This window comes from Camarhynchus parvulus, chromosome 2 (genome assembly GCF_901933205.1).
Source record: "Camarhynchus parvulus chromosome 2, STF_HiC, whole genome shotgun sequence".
Classification (NCBI taxonomy): Eukaryota; Metazoa; Chordata; class Aves; order Passeriformes; family Thraupidae; genus Camarhynchus; species Camarhynchus parvulus.
The window spans coordinates 52,420,836-52,447,223 of record NC_044572.1 but is presented as its reverse complement, the minus strand read 5'-3'; the positions used below and the strand labels follow the sequence as shown (position 1 = coordinate 52,447,223).

At 38.2% G+C, this 26,388-nt stretch overlaps 1 protein-coding gene across 2 annotated transcripts in view; it reads right to left on the bottom strand.

Annotated features, from left to right (window-relative positions):
* Positions 1-14,228: 14,228 nt before the first annotated feature.
* Positions 14,229-26,388, bottom strand: part of POU6F2 (POU class 6 homeobox 2) — a 308,976-nt gene continuing 296,816 nt past the window's right edge. For both annotated transcript variants that reach the window (XM_030971869.1, XM_030971870.1), the window contains exons 9-10: positions 18,168-18,336; positions 14,229-14,964 (exon numbers count right to left, since the gene is read on the bottom strand). In XM_030971869.1, the coding sequence (XP_030827729.1) occupies positions 14,460-14,964; positions 18,168-18,336 (674 nt within the window). In that variant the 3' untranslated portion in view covers positions 14,229-14,459. The remainder of the gene's footprint in view (positions 14,965-18,167; positions 18,337-26,388) is intronic.

Here is a 26,388-nt window from a genome sequence, read left to right as displayed (position 1 = left end):
TATATGTAGGAAAAAAAGAGGCTATTGTTGGTTGGAGGAGCAAAACCTGCTGGATTTAGACTGCAAGAGAATAAACTGCAGAAATGTGATGTTCATGGTTTCATGCTAGAGCAGTAGAAATTCAAGAGATGCGATACATTCAGGAAATGGATTTAAGGGGGATGGATGACTGGCTCTGGCAATTGCTAATAAGACATAGAATGTTTCCTGCTAAGGTCACTGATTTTACCCCATTTCATTATCAATTATTAAATATCTCTTCCTCTTATTATTAGTTTACAAGTTGTTTTCACATGAGGGACGCCATTTGGTGTCTTATGTGAGGTGAATTGTTGATGATGAATCAGGCTCAAAGCAGAGTGGTATCTGTCACAGGAAAATTGCTGTTACATCACTAGTAACTTGCACTCTGTCCTGACTTTGTCAGGAGTCTCAAGAGGAAGTACAAGGTCTAGGTAGGGGTATAGAGGTTGATTTTTTTTCCCTCTCTTGTTATATAGGCTATACTGCATCAATGAGAAAGATGGGTCTAGATTTTTCCACCAGTCTGATACTTCTCACATGCAATAAACTTCCCAGCATGGGAGCAGGGAGTGTACTAGGTGGTCAGCAGTTGGCTCTTTACTCAGCCATGCTTATATCTAGGACCACCTTACCTTATGAAGTAAGAATTATTAATTTTAATTTTTCTTTTTCATCCCAATGGCAGCTTAAATTGGGATTTAAGAGATTGAGAGACAAAGAAGGGATTTGATCATATAAAAAAATGTTAAAAAATAATAAAGAGAAAGCCTAAACTACTTCAATTCTTACATGAGAAAAAAAAAACAAAACAAAAAGAGCATGTTTCAGTTCCTCTTTTCCTCACAGAATTCCTTATCTAAGAGAAATTCTCTGAGGTTCATTAACAAAAATACAGATATTTCCAGCAAGTCAGTCCTCAAAAAATAGTTTTTCTTCTGAACAGATATGGTATATTCTTCATGTTGATGAAGGAGGGAAAAATATTAAATATTACTGAGATGATGTGAGCAAGAAGAAAATTCAAAGCACAATCATAAGGTCCCTCTCTAAAGGACCTGATGAAACTTTGAGGTAGTGAAAAGTTATCTGCTTTTTGTGGATGTGGATGAGGTGGGGGTTTGGATATACCTGTGCTCATACCTGATATTTCTGTGCTCAGCCTTTTCCTTGTTCCATTCTTCTTGCACCTTTGCAATTGGAGCAGCTTGTGTGATTGCCTTTTAACTAGTTGTGGTCATAGAGAAGTGAGTTGGCTTAAAAAGTTTGAAAAATATGTGTTTCTTGAGGTTGTCCCAACTAAAATGAGATAATGAATTATAAGAAGAGATTATCTGCTGGAAGATATGAAGAAATATTTTTCAGCCTTTGTGGGTAGGGATGAGAAAGAGGCATAGCAGACAATCTTGCTGTTTGAAGAGCACATTAGCCTATGCCAAGAGAAAATTATGGATGATCATCTTCTGAAATGTGCTGCCTAGTGGATCTGGATATGAGGATTTTGGGGAAGACTGTAAATTGCACCTGACAATTATGTTTATAGTCTTTAACTCTGTTCTGATTGTGCTTTAAACATCAGAGGTGAAGAAAAGCAATGGTTGAAACACTGGAAAGCCTCAAGGAAAATTATTAGGACTGACCAAAGAAAGGGAAAAATAAATACATGATTATCTGGACTATACTTAAAAATTGCTTTACGTAAGAAAAAGTCTCCAGGAATACATTTTTGCCCAGTTAGCTGTATTACTTGCTAAACTCTCTATTTCATCAGTTTTTCCATTTTGAAGACTGGTCGGTCACCTATGCTTCACTTTCCAGCTCCTCAGCATCTGTGGCTGAGCAGTGATTTTGCTTCCTTATTGATATGTCCCATGGTGGCATACTGAAGGGTCCTGAAGGATAAGGGTGGTCAGGAAGGGTCCTTAGGCCTCAGAAGCCAGGAACCACATGCTTTAGGCACACGCATTGCAGGGTCTACTGCATTACCCAGCTGCAGGATTTATCACCTGACAGCCCCTGAAGATGCAAGCCCAGAGAGGAGAGATGGCTCTAAGCTTGGTGTGGTTTAGCCTTGCAGAATGTGTGGCTTGCACAGTGCTTTGTAGCAGGACATGTCTTCTTCTCCTCGGCGGGGTGTTTTCTGAGAGAAATAAGCCTCACTGCCAAACATAAGCAACCATCATTCTAACAAACTTAACCGGTGTAGACTTTTCTGGATTCCTCTAACCCATTTTATGGAACAGGTGCTGCAGTGAGCCTCAGAGCTTCTTTGAAAGCAGATGAGCATTTGAAAGAAGAGGAAGGTGTTGAAAAAGAAGTCCAAATTCTATACACTTCTGGAATCAACACTCCATCAGGGAAGCAACAAAGCTACTTAAGGTGAACCTATATTCTTGTACATTTGCACATCTCCCCCACTTTAAATGCGCTGCTTGATGATAATAGCAAACACAAATAGCCTTAAATGTGCTACAGATTTTGTTAATGAGTGAAAACTTGTGTTTATTTCTCTCCTGTGTTCAAAAGTAGCCTATTTTATTGTGTAATACCTGAACCACAAGAACAGAATTTCTAATGCAATGCTTTATAACCAGTATCTATAGGGATGCTATTTTCCTCTCCCCCTTCCTTTTAATCATCTTCCCAGTGCCAGAGGAATGGAGTGCTTTTTTTGGCTAGAGATTTTCTTCATCCTAAATTATAATAATATATCTGCTATATTGGACATTGAAGTGACAGACTGCTTTCTTTTAAAGACAGTACCTCTCCACAGTAAGGAACAATTTACAGGAAGTCAAGGCCTATATACATGTTGTGCTGGGAAAAGCTTTGAACCCATTTATTATAATTTCAATGCATCCCTGAAAAGTTAACTTCTCTGAAAAGTTTAGGAGATAGCTTTGTGAAAGGAAGGATGTGAGAGCAACACTGGTCCTTTCTGGTATGCCTGTTTCAAGATGTCAGCAGCTGGTCTTGTGAATCACATTAAAATTATGAAGAACTTTAAGCAACAAAACAAATGAAATCTGGTTTCCCATGATATGCATCTCCTGGTGGCTTGTGAGCTCAGTGATATTTCTTCCTACAGCTGGGGTTTTTAGAAGAACTATTTTTATACTTGTCCAAGTCGATTCTCTCAGGTGTTCAGTAAGGTTTACTTCCTCAAGTTCATAATGTGCATAGCTTTATTTGCCCAGCTAGTGTTAGTGATGCTGTGATACTACCTTCATAGATACATTTAGTGACATGTGTAAGTCGTCACAGGATTGGACCTACCCTCAGCATATGTGAGTCAATTCTCTTATTTATCACTTCTTCTCACTCATTCGTCAGTAAATCTTGATGTGCCCTTTATTATTTTTGAAACACAAACTCAGATGGGAATGTATCTCAACAGGAAAGGTATATACTGTTTCTTCTAAAATTAATATATCTATTTCTGGCTTGGCAGTTGACTGCCAAAAACGCTGCTGAAGATAATCTGGAGGGGAGCTTACTTACAAGTACTTACTGCAGCCTTTTTCTCACCTGGGAGACAGAGCTAACTCTTTTTTCTCTAGGCTATTTTCATTAAACCTGTAGTTATCTATCTCCTTTATGTCAGATTTGTTTGAAACTAGCCAATCTTTTAAAGCATCGAGGTTAAAATTGTATGAAATCTGAGCAGATAAAGAAAGAAGCATGCATGAGTTGTTTCTTTATAATACCAAGCTGACATGGCTGTGTAAACATTTTAATACATACGGCTTTCTGATACGTGATTGAACTAAACAAGAGATGCTGGCTTTGCATATAAGCACATTCATTTTTAGATATTTAATAATTATGTATTAAATTAATTAATTAATATAATTAAAACAGGAAAAACCAAATCTGCGCATAAACAGTAAATAACTATGCTATGTGGTTCTTCGAAAATTGACATTACCTTCCGACCCTCTAAAAACTGGGAATGATTGCATATTAAAGAATATTTTAAATTAGCCTTCAGGATATTATTCCTATTACTCCAGTAAAATAATCTTAGGCTCAGTATTTATGTTTTACAAAAATTTAACTTGTTCAGGACATACAGGTTTCCATTTTAGTGTAAAATTCAACCCATTTCCAGACATAGAAGTAATATGTCAAATTCTCATCTTCAGCTGATATCTGGGGCCACATGACTGCTTTTGATATCACATCTTTAGCCGCAGCAGAGGAAAGTATGTTGTAAATAATACAGACTTCTCAGAACCTTGATGTACAGTGAGTGTATGCTCAGCTGATACCAAGCGATTGACAGGCTTTTACTGCAGTGTATGGCTGTTCCAACACATCTTAGGAAGAGACATGGTCTGTCAGTTCTGCTTTTTCTTTGTTTTTGAGGTTTTTTTGTTTGTTTTTTTAAAAATCTTTGTTTTTGTTTTTGTTTGTTTGTTTTAAAATTAATTTAATTTCTTTCCTTTTCAGATGTGGTTTTTATTACATATTGCCTATTGAATAATTTCTATGAATGTATCATGAGCTGTAAAGTGCTTATGCCAATGTGAATTTTGGATCCCTGCTCTTTGTGTTTCTCACTTGGGATATACAGACCACCTGGCAAGTTTTGATCCCCAGATGAGCTGATAACTCTTAGGGTCAGGTTGCTGGTGTACATGCTTGGGATTAGTTATACCACAGATACAAAATGGTGCTGCTGTCCTTATTAGTGGTCATTGCGGAAATTTGTTAGGGTACCTTCAGAAGGACGAATCTTAAATTAAATGAAACAATAGAGAGTATTTCAAAAATAAGTAATGGCTTATGCTCATGCATTTATTCCTCTCAATGTTCCCCTCAATATTTCCCTCATGTTACTCTCCAGATTATCTGCAGCACTGTTTTTGGCAGTCAACTGCTGAGCTAGAAAGAACTGTAATAACTTTAGAAGAGACATGCTCATACCTTTCCTGTTGAGATACAGTCCCTTCTGAGTTGTTTGTGTTTCAAAAATAATAAAGGGCACATCAAGATTTACTGATGAATGAGCGAGAAGAAGTGATAAATAAGAGAATTGACTCACATATGCTGAGAGTAGGTCCAAACCTGTGAAGACTTACACATGTCACTAAATGTGTCTACGAAGGTTGCATCACAGCATCGCTAACACTAGCTGGGCAAATAAAGTTATGCACATTATGAACTTGCAAGATCAGTCTCTTTAGATTGCACAGCTAGTAAATGAAAATAGCTGCTGCTTTTCAAAAGATAGCCACTTCTCCTCAGCTGCTTTCAACCTGAATGAATTGAAGGGTAATTTTGGAGAAAGTTTCATGCTCCTCTATTTAAGAACATATAATTGGGCTGAAAATGTCAAAAGGACAAAGGCAAAATGGTAAAAAACACCATAGTGCCTTCTTTGCAAAAAGAAATTAAAGGATCTTCAGAGTTTTGTTTTCTTTTCTTTCAGTTAATAGTTAAAAGACAAATTAATACGTTTTAGAGAAAGGTAGCAAGAGTTTACAAGGACACAAGGTGTTAAAAATTAATAGCATTACTTGGAATTGGCTGATGTAGTTCTCCATGATATTTGAAAAGTCATGGCAGTCAGGGAAATCCCAGGTGACTGGAAAAGGGGAAACATTTTACCTATCTTTGAAAAGGGTAGAAAGTACGACCCTGGGAATTACCAACCTGACAGCCTTACCTCTGTGCCTGGGAAGATCATGGAACAGATCTTCCTGGAAGCTGCGTTAAAGCACATGGAGGACAGGGAGGTGACTCAGGACAGCCAGCACAAATCCACCAAGGATGAGTCCTGCCTGACCAACCTAGTGGCCTTCTCCAATGGAGTGACTAATGGATCGGTAAAGAAGGGAAGGGTTAGAGATGCCATCTATTTGGACTTCTATAAAGCCTTTGACACTGTCTCAAGATCCTTCACCCTAAATTAGAGAGAGATGGGTTTGATGAGTGGACAGTTATATGGATAAGAAAATGTTTGGATGGTCACATCCAAAGGGTAGTGGTCAGTGGCTCAGATCCCAATAGACATCAGTGAGAAGTGGTGTCCTTCAGCGGGTATTGGGACCTGTGTTATTTGATATCTTCATTAATCACATGGACAAAGGGATCAAGAGCACCCACAACAAATTTGCAGATTACACCAAGCTGAGTAGTGCAGCTCCCATACCTGAAGAGTGGGATGCCATCCAGAGGGACCTGGGCAAGCTGAAGTGGACCCATGGAAATCTAATGAGGTTTAACAAGACCAAGTGCAAAGTGCTGCATCTGGGTCAGGGCAACCCCTGGTATCAACACAGGCTGGGGGATGGACAGAACAAGAGCAGCCCTGGGGAGAAGGACCTGGGAGTGCTGGTGGATGAGAGGCTGGACATGACCCAGCCATGGGCACTCACAGCCCAGAGAACCAACCATAAAAAGTGGTGTGGCCAGGAGGTCAAGGCAGGTGGTTCTGCCGCTCTGCTCTGCTCTGGTGAGACCCCACTTGAAGCGCTGCATCCAGCTCTGGGGTCCCTAGCACAGAAAGGACATCAACCTGTTGGAGCAAGTCCAGAGGAGGCCAATAGGCCAAGCTGATCAGAGGGATGGAGTACCTCTCCTGTGAGGAGAGGCTGAGAGGACTGGGGTTGTTCAGCGTGGAGAAGAGAAGGCTTTGGGGTGACTTAATTGCTCCCTTCTAGTACTTGAAAGAAGCCTAAAAAAGATGGAGCAGTACCTTTTACAAGAGTATGTGGTGACAGGGCAAGGGAGAATGGATTTAAATTGAAAGAGAGTAGGGTTAGATTAGGTATTAGAAAGAAACTCTTTTCCTGTGAGGGCAGTAAGGTACTGGAACAATGAGCCCAGAGAAGCTGTGGATGCCACATCCCCAGAAGTGTACAAGATCCAGATTGGAGGAGGCTCTGAGCAATCTGGTGTAGTGGAAGGTGTCCTTCCCATGGCAAGGAGCTGGAACTAGATGAACTTTAAGGCCTCTTCCAACTCAAACCATTCTATGATTCCATGACTAAAACCTGACCAAAATGACTGAATGTAAGCACAAGTTCTTCAGTGAATTTTAAAAACAAGTGAGACAGAGGTTACATGCTGCCTCCAGAAAATTCATGCTTCTGGGACCATTCTGGCTCCACCAGGATCGATTGCAAATTGTCACACAATTCAGATTTGTGCAGTGCCACTGCCACCATCTTACTGTCTTCTAAGATCTTCAGTATTCTGGGACCATTTGAGGAACTTTTCTGGGGCCATCAATGACAGAGAACATACAGGGTTGGGTATCTTCCTGTTGGTGGTATTGATGGATAAATTGGATGGAGCATGGATTTTTCTTCATTGAAAGCCAGGATTTCATTAGCTGAACACCAACATTATGTGATGTCTGAAAAGAAGAGAGTGACTCCATCCCTGACAAACTGATTGCTGCTGTGATGGTAGAGGCTGGATTTTAAGCCACACCACAAAACCAGAATCTTGGGGTCTTTTAGGACTGGCGCACTCATGTTGTCCTTACCACAGTTTTACCACCAAAGCCATTTTTTTGCTGACCCTTGATTTGGGTATGAGTCTCAGGCCTGACCCAAGACCCACCCACACCGAGTGTGCCTGTGATCACACACACAGCTCTTGGTCTGAGAACTGTTTTGACATGAGGCCACTGATTATACAAGAAGTTCAGTGTCCAATAAAATAAAAGACTTGTTACTACTTGAACTGCTACATGCCCTCCCTGCAGCTGCTGTGGTAGATTATTCAGGCCTGTTGCCAGTGTTTTAGAGAAACCAGTGCTATTGGGATCTGGATTGAAAATCACAGTAATGGCTGGTGGGCTACCTGGTGACTTTTCTCAGTCCTGACCACTGTTGTCTGTCCATAGTGTGGCAAAATGCAAAAGTAAAGGACCGTGAGTGAGAGAAAAAACAAACATCCAGGTCTGTAGACGAGATGGAGAGAGAAGGAAAAAAAATCTACAAGACTTTAGTTCTCAAATATTTTCAAGAGCTTCACTATCTTGTATGGGACTGATTAACATTGATCTGTATTCTCAGATTAAAAAACAAACTCGCTTGGAACCTTCCTTCTTGATAAGTCTGTTTTGCTTCCTGAGTGCTTGTCTGATTGAAATTTAAGCCAGTAGAAGAGAATCTTTGCTTATCAAAGCCCTGCTAGTACTAAAAGGTTTTTTAACAGGTATAGATTTAGGCTGTGATCAGTGCTACAGCAGCTACATAGGGGAAGAGACTGTATAAAAACATGTGTTCTACGGCTTCTTACCTTACTGCCAGCTTACCTCCCATCACATCTGTCTTAAGGAAATACAGGACACAGACATATCTCCTTGTTTATCAAGAGTATTGCAAATATGTTGGGGTTTTTGTGTTTTAGGGGTTTTGTTGTCTTTTTTCTTTTTTTTTCTGGAAGTACAAAAGAGAAGTATGGAAAGCAATCTGCTTCTAAAACTTCTTGTCCTTTATGATGCACTTAAGGAGCTCTGTCCTGTCATATTAAATTTCTAGAAATTTGATTTTAAGCAGTCTGTAAGGAGTGTGAAGTCTTATAGTCAGTATTCAGTAGCTTTAAGGTTGGATCTACTTTGAGATTTCAGTGATCAATAGGAACTTATTTGGTTAAATTTGTAAAGTCACTGTTTCTTGCAACTTGATAGATCCAGATTATTTGGACTGTAATGGCTAGGTAGGATCATGTGTCTATGAGGCAGCTGAAATACCTAGAGTATGATGAAAATAAGTTTTGCATATTTAAATAGACTTGGAGGAAAAAGGCTCTAATCAATGTTTGCTTGCTGCTTTATCACAATGGAATGAAAAAATATGTGTTCAACTTTTAGTAGTTGATATGAAAGCTCAAGAGTCATTCTCCACACTTTTGTATTGTATAAGTAGATGAATGACATGTGCTTGAAGTGGTTGTTAGACCATGGTATGGAAACATGATGCTTAGAGGACCTGATGTAATCTTTGCCTTGTTTATGAAGCTTCTATCATTATGTCTACAAAAAAAGCTACTTTCTTTGTTCTCTTCCTTATATACCTCATAAAAGAGAGAAAAATTGCATGTAAAAGGGAAATTCTGATCTAGAAAAAAATTACAATAAATAAATAAATATTCCAAATGCTCTCTGTTTCTCTATGCAAATAAATACTTTCTTTTAGTTTTGATGTTTAACACATGATATTGGAAAAGTAAAACAATATTAAATAAAATCAAAGAAAAAATCTTTGCAAAAATTTTGTCCCCAAGACTCAAACATAATATTCTAAGATTGTCAGAACTTTTATTTCAAGGCTATTTTTTTCCAAAAAAACCTTTATAATACAAGTAAATAATTTCTCAAATTTGCTGACATTTGAGAATCCTGTATTTTGACAGAACTCAATATCACTCAAGAGAAGTGGCCTGAAAACCAGGTATTTCTGTGGCCTAATATCATAATTACAGAAAGAACTGAATAATGAACCCCATGGGCTCTGCAAAAATGCAAGAGAAATCATTAAAATGGCTGATCCAGCCTCTCTAACACACTCCTAATCACTTACCAGAGCTTTGTTATGGGACTGTGTATGGAAGCATGGGAGGTACACTGGCCTTCATGTCCATCTGCACTTTGCTCCCTTTGGCCTGGGGGATAACACACACTCACCTGGGAGGTTCCAGAGTACTCCTGAGGGAGAGCCTCTACTCTGCAATACCTGTAGAGAAAATAAGACATGGCCAATGCATGCACCCACTCTGGCTACAGAAACAGTGTTTAGTTTTGCAGATAAAGTTATGCTCCATAGTGCAAATGGATTTTCTTTCTTCCCTTTTTCAAGCATTTAACTATTTTTGTATTGAGCTGATGTGAAATTACATGAGCTTAGATAATGTGAATAATGCATGAGATTTAAGTCAAACACATGAAAGGACCTTATTTTTCATGTCAAACAAGTCTTTATTTTTTATGGTACAAATTAAAAGTGACAGATCTGAAGCTGTTAAGAAATACACAAAGTGCAGCTTTACTGACCATACAGATATTGCTCTAGATTAAGTACAGTTTTTGTCAGTTTTTTTTAATTTTTTTCATGTTAAGCAACCTGTGCAGATAAATCAGCTTTGGTTTCAAAGTCAGAGTAGTAAGGAGTTTTTAAATATCCAGTTTGTTTTCTTGGTCACAAGTCCACCATATCCACTCCTTTTTTATTTATTCATATTTTTAAACAACACAAGACAGTCCATTTTGTACTGCCGTCTTTCCCCCTGCATGCTCCATGCATGGAAAAACAGATCTCTTTGCAGTGCTTCATAAGTGACCCTGGTGACCATTCTGTAGATTATAGCACATAGGACAAAAATAATAATAATAATTAATAATAATAATAGTAATAATATCACTTTTTAACAATAAATAAACGAATGTGCCCCACATAGTCTCAAGTTGGAAACAAGCAAACCACATGACAAAAAGCTCATTACAAAATGTCTTCCAAACAGATTTTACAGTCAAATATTGACATGGAAATCAATTTCCTCTCTTATCTTCTTATTTGAATGTTGGTCAATAACTGGGTACAAGTAGAGTGCTGAGGTAAAACACTGATGAACAGTTTTATTTTTGTATTTTTTTAAAATAGTAACAGTTTAGTATTGTGAGATTGTCAGCAACATTTAGCCATATCTATACAATGTGCATATACCTACAAACATTGAGCTTTGGTCCAGCATTGAGAAGACGAGCAAAGGCATTTTACATATTTCTTTTTGGTTATAGCTTGGGTTCTTTGATACGCCTCTACTTGTTCCTTCCTAGCTCCTTTTTGCTTCCTTGTTCTCTCTCTTTTTTCTTTTTTTTTCCTCTTTTTTTTTTCTTTTTTGGCTTTTTAAAAATTTATTTCAGTAATAATGTAAAGAAATTGGAACCATTTGAATGCATTTGATTTCTTCAACTGTCCAAAATAGCTTTTTAGTGAAAAACATAAAAAGACAAAATTAGAATAGTAAGTGAACACTTGTTTCATTATTCAAATAATATATAAATATATATATATATATATATATATATATATATATATATATATACATATATGTATTTAAAAATGAATTATCAACAAAGTGGAAAACCATTAAACCTTCACATATGACCAAAGAGACTTTTGTTTCATTTGCTGGTAGCAACCTATCTTTTAGTCACATGCAAAATTAAAAGGTATTCAAATGTTATCAATACATGAAAATTGTTTACAAATGGAAACCAGAAATGTTGCAGTAACATAACAAAACAAAATACTTACGGTCCTCCCAAATATGTATGACTCACATATAATTTATCTTCCTAAGAATCTGTTCAGGCACCATTTATGCCTCATAGCAAAAATTTGTGTATAAAAAAATTAATATGAGAAGCATTACAACACTTTATAAATAATTTACAAAACATAATACAAAATTAGAAAACTGTAAAAAAAATCACTGCACATGAATGATTTTAAGACTCTGGGATGAACATTATTTTTTCTTCCATGCTGGCAAATTATATTTATTTTACATTTTCACTGTCCTAGTTATATCCTTCCAATATGTACTTTGCAACAGAAAAGAGCTTATATAACTGCTGCCAGCATATTTTTAAACATTTAGTATCTTTCATACAGTGTTTAGTTAACTTTTTTTTCTTGGGGGATTTTTCTTCACAGAATTTAGAGCAGTCCCTGGGAGAATTGGAAATTTAGTTTTGAGGCAATGAATGGTTGATGGTTTTGTTCCCAGGCTGTTGATGGTGGGGATGGAGTGGGGGAGGGTATGGTCTTAAGGATGACTGAACATGTAATTGTGTATGTGGCATTAATGACTGTTCAGGAGACATGGGTAGGATTTCAGGAGTAACTGCTTCCAGATATGATTTATTCATCCTTGCTTTCCTGTTGGCTTCTGGATGGTGGTCTGATCGTTATGTAGATTGAACTGTGGTGACAATTTCAGAGCTGTTTGGTACAGACTACATAGATATTTCTGAGGATATAGGTATCTATGGAGAGAGATGGTATAAAGAAAACCTAGGTGGGCAGATGTTGCTGTGAGACTCTCTAATTTACATGCTCAGCTTGGATAAAGCATCTATTTTGTCCCTCTCAATTCGCCAGTGGTTACTGACGTGCTTTTTCCCCAGCAGTTATTTATATATCAACAGTTGAAAAAGAGTCGATAACAATTGTCACTCTCCTCCTCATAAAAGCAAGACTGAAAATATCCTAAACATACCCTGCTGAAGCATAAAGTCTAAAATACATTTGCTGGACGTGAATTCATCCTGGAGTACTGGATCCTCAGTGTGCTCCAACGCTGACCTCTGAGACTGCTCACATTTAGAAGCAGCTTCTAGCCTAGATGATGGTCTCTGAAATCTTAAAGCTCCACCAACCATGCAATAAATACCCCACTTTACAACGCAAATTCCATTATTAAAATACTGAGGGCCAGATTCAAAGCATAGTGAAATCAATGAAAGTCTATTTCTTTCACTAAATTTTAGATATAGCCTGGAGTTTTTGAAAACTCTTTAGTAAGAGAGGTGTTATTTGAAGACTCCAGCACTTCAGAAACTTCCTTCCACATCCTAGGCAGACCACCAAAAATCCAGCACAACCATTCTGAGATCAAGGAATGCAATCAGGAGTTATACCAGCAGAATTTTACCATCTCTACAGTGAGCTGAACCAATTATCTGATGTTATCTTTTGGGAAGACCTGATCAAGATGCAGCTTCTACCCTAACGGTAGACTGAATCCCAAAGGCTTGAGCATAACTGAGCAGAAGATGAAGATTGCAGATGACCTTCACAGGACAGACCACACCCCATCAAGAACCTGCAACACCTTTCTCTGCCTCTGAGCCTTGGTATGCTTGTAGGTCCAATGACCACAGTATTTTAGTAGATGCTTGTCTAATCAGAAAGGAAGTCACAGAGATAAACTGTCTTTAAAGAAAAATTACTTCACCTGAATCATACTGCAGGTGATCTACCTTATATTATCAAAAGACATTCAGTGTTTTTCTCTATGCTCCAATTGCTTAGTTTAGCCAGTGGCCACAGCAAGCACCTGCAGAAGCACATCCTCCTACTAAAGAAGTCAACAGGGCAAGCATCAATATGGCATTAAAAAAGCCAGAAGGAACAAAACACTACCATCAAAATTGTCCTTAGTGATGTAATGATCAAAACATCCCCATCACTTCTCAGCCTGTCCATTTGTTTTCATCAGAACCTCAAGAAATTTCTTTGGCTAGCAGGCTTTGGAGAGAAATTGCTTCAAATGGAACCATAATATAGATGCAGTACTGTACTAAGTGTGCAGTTTATACTACAAAATGAGTTTTGGTAACTTCTCCAGGTTCACCGCCAAAGGACAGAGAAATCTCAAGCTACACATTCAACAAGAAGCACAATGTTCAATGTTCAGGGTGGGCTTGAAAGTCTGTCAGATATAATCCTAATCCTTCTTTGTCCCCATTGCATTCCAGCATATAAAAGTGTTCAGATTTCTCTTTTCTTTTTAAAATTCTTCAAACAGTACTGGGTTTGGGGGGCTTGGGGAAGGGGTGGGGAATGAGCTGGAAGGGAGGAGGCAGCAAATAGAATCAGGAAAAAAACCAGAAAAATAAATACAAACCAAGACATACACCCTTAGAAGAGAAAAACCAAACCCCACAAATCACAATAAAAATTACTTATTTTTGGCACCCAAACATTAGAAGATTGCAAAACTGTTGACTAAAAGAAAAGAAAGTGAGGTGACTACTACGGAATGGCTTTGTACACACCTGCAGGGGGTACAAACAAGGATGAGAGAAATTAATCCTGTATTCCTCTTTGCAAAATACAAATGTAAAAATTTGTAACACAATTTTACACTCATAAAAGAGTAGATTAACAATCTAGTTTGCAATGCCATGTTTCTGACTTTGGTTAATAGATTTCATAGTGAATTAGCACTTGATACCTGAAAGGCTACAATCACTCCTCCAGGTGGCAGGCTTGTATTCTCTTTTAAACAGATAATAGTTTTTTCTTTTTTTCTTTCTTTGTTTTTTTTTTTTTGTTGCTGTTTGTTTTGTTTTTCCTTAAAATGTGTTAATATTTTCATAATATACAGAAAAAATTAAGCAGTTATTTGGTTTACTTTAAGTCCATTAAAAAAAACTGGCTTTTTCGGTTTTTTGGGGAACTAATTCTACCACACACACTCTAAGTGTTGTGTATTTTTTTTTGTTTAAAGTTTTTTTTTTTAATAGGAAAACCCATGGACATTTATAAACTGTTCTGTCCTTCTTGTAGTTTTCTCAGTCTTTTACTTACAAGGGTGATGAATAGGTATTTTCACAAAGTTCAAATGGACACGTTTCAGTTGGTGTGGAGTTTTTTTTTCTGTGTGATTTGGCTTTTTTTGTTTTGCTCTTAGGAGTTTTCTTCCAGAGAGTCTGTTAAAGGCTCCATAGGAACTGCTGTTGCAGGCTCGTGTTGTTTCAAACGTTTAATTGTGTTCTTCAGTGCTTGCCTCTTATTGCAGAACCAAACTCTAACTACTTCCCGGTCATAGTTCAGTTTCTCTGCAATCTCTGTCATTTCCTGCCCAGAGGGATGCGTGTTCTTCTCAAAGTGGGCATTCAAGATTTCAAGGGCTTGTGGCGTGAATGAGGTACGCCGCTTGCGCTTTTTGGATGGTTCGCTCCCAATAAACTCGGTAAGGTTCTGCATCCCTGCTCGATGGCGGGCCTCAGCCTCAGCCATCCACCGCTCAAGCACCGGCTTTATCTTCTGGGCACTTTTAGGGGTGATGTCCAGCTTTTCAAACCTGGCAGGATACAAAAGGCCAGGGTTCAGTTTGGCTGTCAGACTGCTAGCTATAGTGTTCTCTTGGGCTTCCTGTGGTAGGAAAAAGTGGCTTCTCAGGATGGTGTGTCTGAGGGAAAATTGAGAAAGAAGAGTCTTACACTGATGCTCTGCCAGGGTGGGACTTCCTGCCTGCCTGACTAATTGACTGGCAGAGGTAATTTACAGTAGATTATGAAAACTGTCAGATAGGTATATCTATACATAGATATAGCTATATATATATATAGCTAGAGATTTAAGCTAACACAAAATGAGCACTACAACAAAATTCTAAATACACTAAACAACACAGGTTAAGAATCACATTTTCATATTTCTGATAATCTTCAAAACCCTTGAGACTAAGTCTAATTACAGGAAATGATATCAAAGGCATTGCTTTTATCATCTTGTCTTTGTGCTTAATCCTTTTGTTATCTCTCCCATCCCATGTTATCCAAACACCACAGCTTTATTGAAAAAACCAATGGCAAATACTCATCTCTGAATATCAGGTTTCCTTTCCATTTTTCAGCAATTTTCACAGTTTGTAAGTTAATGCTATATCCCTTTTCTGGGTTGGAAAAAAAATTCCCATAGCCACGGTGGTGTTCAGCTGAAACAGCTGGACACTTTGCAATTATCTTACTGTCCCCACAATGTGCAAAGACAGACTCATGTTTTCCAGATGAAACCCAGCATAACAGTCCACTAATACGCTGTGGCACCAAGATGAATTTATTGTGGGATTTCTGCAAACTGTACCAGAATGATATCATTTCCTGTAAATGAGGTCTTCTATATATCATTTTGCCATCAAAAGTCTTTTGCCAAACCAGATTTTACAAGTATTATAAAACATCTGGAAAAGCAGCCACACAAAGCTTTAATCCTTTCAAAAACAAGCAGAAGAGCAGAGTTCACGTTTCAAGTCCTATAAGTATTTCTTTCTTTCATTTACTGAATTTATCCTCTTTTGCTATTAAAAAAGTCTTAACCCAATTTCTTTGGTGCCATCCATTTGTATTTTCCCACTTTGCTCTGTCCACTCTGCACGTTGAAGTATTTAATGCTGCAGAAAGGCAACAATTACTGGATGTCGCTGCTGTGCTCTCCAGCCCAGGTGGTGCTGAAGCACCACCACCACCACCACTAACCACAGAGTGCTCTGGAGATTAGAGGAACTGAATCAATCCCTTTATGCCAAGAAACTTGATGGCTGGAGCTGCACATTTTTACTGTCTCCATTCAGCACATGGAGGCAGCAAAAAATATCCCAGCATGAAACAAAGCACTTCTCACAAACAAAGAATAAGACAAAGAATCATTTCAGAAAATGGTACTCCAAAGAGTTTGTAACTGGTGCCTGACATCTTAATGTGGTATTGACTGTAAGGTGTCATTCCTTGGTGTCTGGTGATATTTCAAGCTGAAGAATATATTTTAGAATGTATTGTCTTAAATTAAAGGAAATACTGCTATTTGCATTCAGTACATATCAAGGTGATATATTGCTCTTATGACCTGCATAGGCCATCAGAAGATTCTACTTTTCTCTTCAAGCTGGTTGTTCAAACTGGTTGCCTTATTGCCCCTTCCACTGACCTGGAGTTCATACTGAAACTCCTTTGTTACAACTGAAAAAAAATTGAAATCTACTATTTCTGAGTAATACATGGTGCTACTGAAGCAGCTTAATGAAAAATGTACAGTCACAGCATATAATTACGCCCCAAAATGGTGTCCATCTGAGGTGGGCAAAGGAAATTAAAAAATGTCTGTAACCTTGCAAGTATTTGGGACAAGCTCTTGCACCCAATCTCAAGTTCTGAGCAGCTTGCTCCTCCAAGGAGCCCTCTGTAAAAGGTCTCACTGCCCCCAGTGCTTTCTCAAAGTGTCAGGTAGATGGAGAAAATGAGAAGATAGTAAACTAGGCAAAAGTAAAGGAAACAGCAATGTGTCCCTTTAAAGTATACCATGATAAACAGCAACTTAAGACTACAAAAAATTTCCAGTTGCTAAAAACTCCAATAATTTTAGGCATTCTTTACCAACTGACCACAAAGAAATAAAAAAAAAAACCAACAAAAAAAAACAAAATCAAAATTAATCCTTAGCAATAGGGAGCAATAGCATTCATATCATTGGCATTGTTTGTTAGTGTTGTTACTGCAGGACATGTTTGGTATAACGACATACAAGTCTTGAAACAAATTTCCCAGCAGTAGAATCCTTGTATAGACTGAATAAAGGTTATTTTCAACAGGGAGGTATCTTATAAGAAAAAACAGTAGGGGAGACCATAGAAGTGAGAGGATCCTATGGAGCTTTTTGTATTTAACAACAATCAATGGGTTTTATGGAAAATCATTGAGCAAAATGTGAGCTGCAAGCACACTACCCCATACTGATGTTATTTATAACCTTAGTCTTTTAACTGCAGGAAAAGTACACTTCCATTCTATGGGGAATACATTAAAAGTATAAAGAGCAGATAAAAAGACAGAGCATTTCATGGATCACCAAGAACAAAATCCACTTAAATGAGCTTAGAGTTGGTTTCTTGGCTTTCACTGATGGAGGACTATAAGGCATTGCCCAAGAGGAAAAAGCTGTTACCTAAGTGTGTTTGTTACCTCATGCATAAACATAGAATTACTGTAATAGACATACATGCATATAAGGTGTTTGCTTCTACTTTAACTCTGTCAAGATTGTATTATTATTTCTTATGATTAGGACAAATTTCTGTTTTGCATACATGGGTTTGTCTTAGTTTTTTTCAGTAAATATTTGGGTGATAAAAGATGAATAGCTGCTGGTTTGCAAGATAGCAGGAAAGCTATTTTTCCCCTTCTGTGTTGCCTAGGTAAATCATCATTAACATCCTCTATGTGAAGCACTAACCACAGTAATACAGGTTTAACTTAGCAGGGATGTAGCCATGAAATATTTGTTCAGTAACCCTATCTGTAGAAAATGGCACAGTATGAAGAGGGTCAGCTGGTGCTTATCGAGCATCAGCAGGATCTCCAACTCATCTATGGAATTAAGTCTCTATGCCAGGAACATTGTTTCTCACTTGTTTAGAAAATGAGGGGAAAAAAGAGACCAAAATCACTCTAAATATACACAGTAAGAACAATTTATATGTCAGATAACAACATTTAAATATCAGGTTAAATAATACACTCTAAAGTTATGAGACTCAAACACAAGCATGCTCCTCACGATAAGCTGGATCATTATTAAGGACAAAGAAAGGTGAGGAGCTATGATGTAACTTGTTACCTGCAGATGGCAGACTGGCTATAGGCTGGGCCTTCCGTGGCACTCAGGGCTTGGCCAACTTGAGTTTGTGTCAGGCCAAGGGACAGGCGCCGGATTTTAAAAGCTTTGGCAAATTCTCGTATTTCTTCCAGATTTACCCCATCCACTTCTCCAGTGGCTGTCTGAGGATCTGTTGAGATATTTTTTAATCACGTCAGTTCTTTGCATCACATATCAGGGGGACAGGCTTACAGCCATTTTCATTGCCAAAACTTTCAAGTTCAATTTTTTTAATACTGACCCATTTCTCTTCTTCCCCAAACAGAATCAGACTTGCCTTTTCAGGTGTGTTCAGATTGCTAAGATGCTGACTGGGCTGCAGTTGTCTGCAGGTGGAAGACTTCCAAAGATATGCCTTTGCTGAACTCATGACAAAGGCCAGCTCACCTTTGAGGGAGAGTATGCCTGGATTCCTTGCTGCTATTTATGCCTTGCAAAGTCTTCTCTGGACTGAGGAGTCACGTTCCCTGTTTTCCCTTTTTATCACATAGCGCCATGGTTGGTGTTAATAAATTTAGTTCCAGTCTGTGGGGAGGGCTGTATATACTATGAGCTGCTTAGATTTTTAACTTGAAATCAAGTCTTTGTACTTTATCTAAAGTTAATGCCAAATAACAAGATTCACAACTATTTCTTCCCTTTTACACAATACCCAACCTAAACTGCCGCATGAATGTCCAAAATAACCCAGCAAGTGAACAAGCCTAAAATAATTCTGCCTTGAAAACCTCCCTTATTTATTAATTGTCTCTTAAAATATGCCCTTCTGAGAAGCAGCCTTTCAAGCTTTTTTTTCTGCCTCCCATCAGGTCGATAATCAAGGAGCAGCAACACTGGTTTTGGATGGTAATGCTGCACAGTTTTTTCACTTTTACATTAGCCTCTCAGAAGATAATGCTTATGATGCTGTGAGAATAAATATGTCCTTCCTTTCTATAGCAGTTTACTGACACAGAAGCCTTTGTCCCTGAAAGGGCACATAATAAAGCATGTCTACCACAGAAAAGCTCCTTTGGAGCTGGATAACTCGGTCAATTTAGGACTTATCAAGGGAAATGACACAACAGCTGGAGAATGGAACTTCCACCCCCCACCCCCTCCCAAGCTACTGATCCCTGACTAAATGAAAGTGTTTGCCAAGTCAGAGACAGCATGGGACTGGGATGGTAGAAGATTTCAAAGTGTTGTGCAATCCTGCATGTAGTGAAGCCATTCTCCCAGTGAGACATCTCTATTGTTCTTCACCTTATTCCTCAGACTCCGAGGTGAAAAGTTTGCAGTACAATAACCTCTCAATTTCTGTAAATGCAAGCAGTTGTCCAAGGACAGTGCTAGACTACATTACCATTCTGAACCTTTTATGAGAATGGCCCCTGCTAGTATGGCACTAGTGAGGGCTTATCAGCATTAGAGTAGCAAAACTTTTATTTTCAGGGGTTTATAAACCTGGTGTAAAATTTCCTAGTGATGGAAACATCCCGTGAAAAAATCCTTTTGTCCAGTAATAGACAGAGGGAAAAGGGTTTTCTGGCATATAAATTTACTCTGTTGCTTGAGTGTAAGAAGCACAAATGGCAAAAATATTTTTAAAATTCTATGCAACCAGGGACCACACAAACTATGCATACAGATAAACATGCACATAGGCTGAGCCTTGTTTCAATGATATTCCACACTCAGAATCATCTCTGCTGTTCTCACTGCTGTACTAGTGGTCACCTGCACACCCATGCACTCACTCAGTACAAAGCTAGGGTGCGTATTGCTTGATTTAGGAGTAAATGCTGTGACAGTGGCCACTGAAGTTTATAAAGTAATTGCCTTCAGAAGCATGGAATTTTCCTGCTTACACCATATCGTCTATCTAGCATATCAGTTCTGAATTTCAGAGACACAGAATGGAGCTGCAGACTTATCTGACTTTAGGTCTCTATACTAAATATAATAAATGATACTGGCCTCAAAAACTCCCCTGAGCAAAGTACACTAACATGGTGACTTTCCACACCTCTTCCCTTCTGTTAATTTAAGGCCTCTGACTAAGGCTGTTAGGAATGTAACAAAGGACAATTCAAGTGTTGCCAGAGAACTTCCAAAGTAGCAAACTATGGCACCTGCAATCCTCCCCAACTCCTGTTAGGAGTAAAAAGGGAAGTCAGAAAACAAATTGTAGAGAAATTATAGAGAAATTCTGCCAAGTTCAGCTGGATCTAGAATGATCTGGCATTGTTGAAACAGTAAGCATCATGGAAAGACTGTTCCTGCCTGTGGCACTTGGATGAGGGTAATATTAGGCTGAGCTTTCCTTGAGATGAGAAAAAATCTGTGATGCCCTTCAGTAATATGGGAGTAGAATATAGTATACAGTGGAATATATGTTGAGAAAAAGGCTTCATTCTTTCATAGCATCTTTGGCAACAGGAAAGTACTAACAGATGGACTGAAACACTGAAATGTTTTATCTTGAACTGTAGGGAAAATAGCATTTGTGTGAAATTGGAACCACTTCTACTTTGGGTGTGATTAAAAGCTCTTTGAAATCCATGGATCTTGTCTTCTGTCACCTCTCTAAAACAAATAGTGCTAGGAAGACCATTCTATTGGCATCATCATCTGTCTGTTTTACACTATTGCACTTAACTGTCATCAATACAGTCTTAGACTGTGTGGTCTAAATATGCATATTCATAAACATATTCAAGGAGATTATGGACTTTGTTTTAACATGTTCTGAGCTTTCAAAACAGTCGAACATATAGCATCCTTCACATTTTAGGAAGAGTATCTTATTGAAGACAGTAAATAAACTGGCTCTTTTCCAATTATGTGGATATCCCAGGGAAGGCCGCCCAGTGACAACAGGTAAATAGAGAATGCCAAACCCATTGAGTGTTTGGGATCTACACCAATGGATTTCAAGACTCCCATGTTTACATTATTGCCTGAGAAAACAGTGGCTGCCTATGAAACTAGTGGGTGCTGGAGAAAGGTCACAGGGTTGTCTTGGACCATTTCAGAGGATATGGGTGCATATAACAAAAAGGGAGACAGCTAAAATTCCACCAGCCATCCTGGTGGATGGGGAAGACAGATGAACAGTATGGAAGAAATTAAATTCACAGGCTCTCCTGCATAGAAATCTGTTCTTTCCTGCTGAAGGGAATGCTTCTCCCACCTTTGAATTCTTCTGAAAATCCTGCATGAGTTTGTTGTTGAGTGAAAATATGCTGTGATTTTAATAGTTTGGGGAAAGAGCTGCTACAGAGGAATCAGTGCACCCTTAAGGAGAAACAAAATTTCTGTTGCACAGAGTTCTGCCATGGGAGGGATTACAGGGGGATGATTTCCCCAGTCAGAGAGGAGGAGAAATAGCTGGCTGACGAGGTCCAATGGAAAGTAAATTGGATAAGAAAGGCAGGAAAAACATTGATAATGGAAAATGGAGTGGAGCTCAGGGGAAAAAAAAAAGAATAATAATTTGTTTATGGGAGGCATTTTAATTTCACAGTAACAGATGACAGTAAAATGAATTTGGGAGGAAGAAAGGAACTTCATGGAAACACAAGTCTCAGAGCACAAGGGGAAACCAGTGATTTCCACAAAGAGAACATATGGTGGAAAAGTTAAAGAAATGAGCAGAGGGATGCATTTCAGAAGAGGAAAATGAAATGGAAAAAAGGGAGGAATAAAGATGTAGAATTGAATGAAGAGAAAATAAAGAAGACAAAAGAGAATACAAATAGGATTAGAAAACACAAAGAAATCATACAGAAGGGACAGGAAGAATAGAGAAGAATCTTGCAGTCCTTGCTTAGACAGAACTTATTTTAAAATATTTTTATTTGGAAATAACTGTTACGCTTTGTCTCCAAAATAATTATCACTTGTTGCCAGTTAGGGATGAAGGGGTGATGATGAGAGAAAAGGGAAAAGCTATAAAGAAGACAACAACATAAAGGGAAAGAAAGGGACAAGAAATAAAAAAAGAAAGAGAAATTAAAAACAAAAGGTAAGGAAACTTCTTTGAAATTAAGAAATGTTAAAGAAAAAAAAAGCAAAATCATACAGAAAATATTACCAGAATGAAAAGTAAAAGTAATAAACCCAAGGAACATGGAACACTACAGTTAATAGAGTTCTTATGAATTTCTCCTTGTACTTCAATAATTTCTCTGATGTGAAGCAACGTTTTGTGAAAGAGTTACTCTCTTTGCAGTCAGTGTGCAGAAGCTTGCTCCAAATAATTATTTGCTGATGTTTGGATGCTCTATGCAATTTGATTAACTGAACAAGTGGCTAAGTGTCACTAGTTTTACATGAACTTTGCTGTATTTAGCAATTATTTCTGGAATACAGCTAATCTCTGCCAAGGTACTCAGCTCCAGGACCTCTGCCAGAGGTCTGGACTACAGTTTCGTAAGGAATTAGGAAAAGAGAGCAATATTCCTACCTCAGGAGGAATAAAGAAATCAAAGTTAGATTCAGGAGGCCACAAGTTGTTTCTTGCTGCCCTCATGAGTAATGACTTGTCTCAGAAGCACCAACCCATTGCCTGTCTCATCCCAGTAAAAGACTTTAAATAGACTTTCAGACACTGCATTTCAATTGTAAGCCTTTCATACAAAGCTTTGCAGCCAATGTGGCAGCTGGGAGTCTAAGAAGGCCACAGGCATGACAGAGAGGTGCTCCTGCCCTTCAGTGATCTGCATCTGGAAACTGAACAGATTCTGCAAAGAAGTGAAACAAGGATGACTTTCTATCTACATTCTCATGTACAGCCACGGTTTTGTGTAAATGGATTTTCAGTCACATGAAACAATTTTCAAACTTATGAAGGTCATTTAATACTATTTTTCCAAACAGTATCTATCACTGGTTTGTCACTGTGAAGGAAAAGCTATAAAGGATCCCATCTGATTTTTCATGTTTCATTACACAGATGGTTTGATCTTTCCTTACTGAACTGACCATATTTTCCACTTTCTTGTAGGCTCTTTCCACATTATACTAGAAGAGAGTAGGTAGCTCTCTTGTGCCCTGTAACACCATCCCTGATGTGGCAGCTCAAGCAGGCTTAGGCATGCAGTGCTAGCTCCAGTTTGTGGTGGCTACATGCTCTCAGGAGTATGCTGGACAGCCTTTAGGGATAATTGAGATGACTGGTTTGCTTCTATCTGTGTAAGGTTACTAAGTAAATGGCAGAAGTGAGTTGATCTGCCCCTCATGCTATTCATTCTGTTAGTCTTGAACAGCAGAGATGGAATGAAGCTGGAAGCATAAACTCAAAACAGCTCCGCAAGTTTTTTATTTATGTTAACGTGGAATTTTGTTCAGGAGATCCCTATCAATAACATTTTCTTTTGGAAAATTTGAGTTAACTTCCAAGTGCAATTCCTTCAACAATCAATCTGATTGTATGAAAAGTTTCCTATGCCTGTAGCTCAGTTTGATAGACCACAGTAAAGACATGGAGATGACTCTTCTTTGTGATCACTTTTCACTGTCTTCTGAAGGCTGCTAGGGAGAGTGCGAGTGGTATCAGCAGGATTTGGATGCAGAGGGGGCAAAAATTAACCTTGAGTCTAAAGAAAAAAATAAGATAGAAGGAAAAAAAATTGACTTGAAGATTACTGAAGAGCAGGGATTAGAATTTGGACTGGAGGGAGAAAGGGCCTGACTGTGCAGAGTACCACTCACTGTAATAGAGGAAAAGAAAAAAGGAAAAAGAGGTAACACTAGTGATAAAACAATATGAAGGAAGACAGAAACTACCTAATAAAAAGGTTGGTAAAAGGGTACAGATACAGTCTGAAGACAGTAACTGAGTGGGAAATTAAAGGGAAGAGAAGTCGGGTAATGAGGGACTGTGAGGAAAGAACTGCAGGGAGAAAACTAGAAGAACAATAGCATTGAGGCAAAGAGAGAGTAGGCTGTGTGGAGAACAGTGTGAAGAATTAACGGGACTAGAACAAGACAAGTAGTGGATGGAATCAAGCCTGAGAGGATCAAGTAAAAGGTCTATGTTCATTAATGTATCTCCCAGTTGTGCCCAAATTGATATTCCTGTGCCTCATACTCTACTCTCAGCCAAATCCATAAGCACAGCATGCTTATTTCAGAACTGAACCAACAAGATGATAACAGAACTATCAGCTTTTCCATCCATTCAACACATCTCCTATTTCCAACTATGAACATAAAGATTATGTCACCATATGACTGATTTATGTTACTATTCTGCTTTTGAAACAACCTTGAAATTTATCCATGCAAAAAATGAAGCTAAAAGAATATCCTTAGAGCTGCACGAATTAACACTCAGAAGCTACAAAGTGCTGGAGTTACAGCAGCCCACAACACAATGTACCATAGTCTTTGAGCCCTGGATTATCAGTTCTTTTTCATGTGCCTTGTTCAGTGCACAGGATGAACTGTCCTTCATTACAGACGAACTGATTGATGTATTGCCTTTTTACTTGTTCAGCGTGTGGCCCCAGACCTCTATTAAAGCTCTTCACTGAAGACATCTCCTCTTGAGCTCTTCTGGTTTCTTTAAAATCTTAATTTATTTTCTTGTGTTTCTACAAGGTGAGGGTCTTCCCCTTCTCATTCACAGAGAAGTGGACAGATATTGAGAGAAGAAGCAGTTTTGGGTACCCAGTCTAGGTCAAGTAGGAAATGATTTTTCAGACTGTCTGTAAATGGTTCTTGATACAGTTCCACTATGAAAGTGCACTTAAAATTGCAACTATGAGTACTGGGTTCTTCTGTAAATTAAAGTCCGGAGTCTCAAGCTGCATATTGAGGGAGCACTTGTGAAAAATCTCTTTTAAGTGATTTGCCTGCCTTGCACTGGAATTACACAGCAGACGGAAGGCTTCAGCTCCTCAGTCCTCTATTGCCTCAGGCAAGACCATCCTTCACTCCTCTATAGCTTCCTACCTCAAATGTTATGCGAACTGAGGAACAGATTAGTGAATCAGGTAAACCCTGGGACAACAGCCCACCTGTTGTGTTAGTAATTCTGATACATCCCTAGGACAATTCCACTGGGAATGCACTGAAAGAAGGATGAGGAAAAAAAAAGATGATTGCATGATTTTAATCACAACAATATATTGTTATAATGAAATACATGTTCTAAGAGGAATTGCATACAGTTGAACAAACAGCTATTTTTCAAGTATTTTCTAACTTTGGATGGATTTATCCTGTAATCTTAAAAGGGCTTCTTCCATGTAGCATTTATTTTAAATAAGAATGTCCAAAAGAGGAGCTATTCTAGACTAGTTATTGAAAAATAACTCTGCACCAGCTATTTTACTCAATTTGCCCACATGGACTAGAGGTAAATTTAATGCATTTGTAATGTAAAACCTTTTCTTTGTCTTCCTTCTACAAGCATGTCTATGTGAGAAAATTTACTAGTGACAATGCAATAGCATTATAATTATATCTGTATCTATATGCAGATATTTTCATTCCAGAACAAAAGTATTCCCACTGGGAGTTACATCAGCATAATTTTACCACTATAGCTCGACTAGTGATTTCCCCATGTAAATGATCTCTGAAATAATCTAACCAAGATTTTTTCACATCTTCCCTTGCATAACAGTTTCACCAAGTCCTTCATAAGCTTGTATCAGTCACATATTTTTCACTACCAATATGGCATAAGCTATAGTGTTTGATTACTTGGAATATGTACATGGAGTATCATAGAACAAGGTCATACAAATCAATTGAATTTTTGCAGATGTGCAAAAACTGTTAGCGCTTCTTATGTATACTGTCAACCTGTGGTTTTTGCTATGTAAATACCAGGTTAATGCTGATAAAGTAATAGCAAAGACTCTCAACTGTGCAATCTGGAAGAAAGCGCTGTTCAGGTCAGCTGTTCTAATTTTAACACTGGAACTCAGTTATTTCACTGCAGTGTGCTTCTCCCTTCTCCCCAGTGTGTTCCAGTTCATTCTTGTTTAAGTGTTGCGAGCTTTTTCTGGCAAGAAAATCTCTCTCTCTGGATTTATGCAGTATTAGGGTTTGTAAAATGGTTTGCTATATCAACCAAGCAAAGAAACAAGCAGCTTAATCAAAAGTAGGAGTAACTGTTTGCCAACTAAATTCTGAGAAATGTATTTCATTATATTGACTAATTCAAAAACTTCTAACTTCCAAA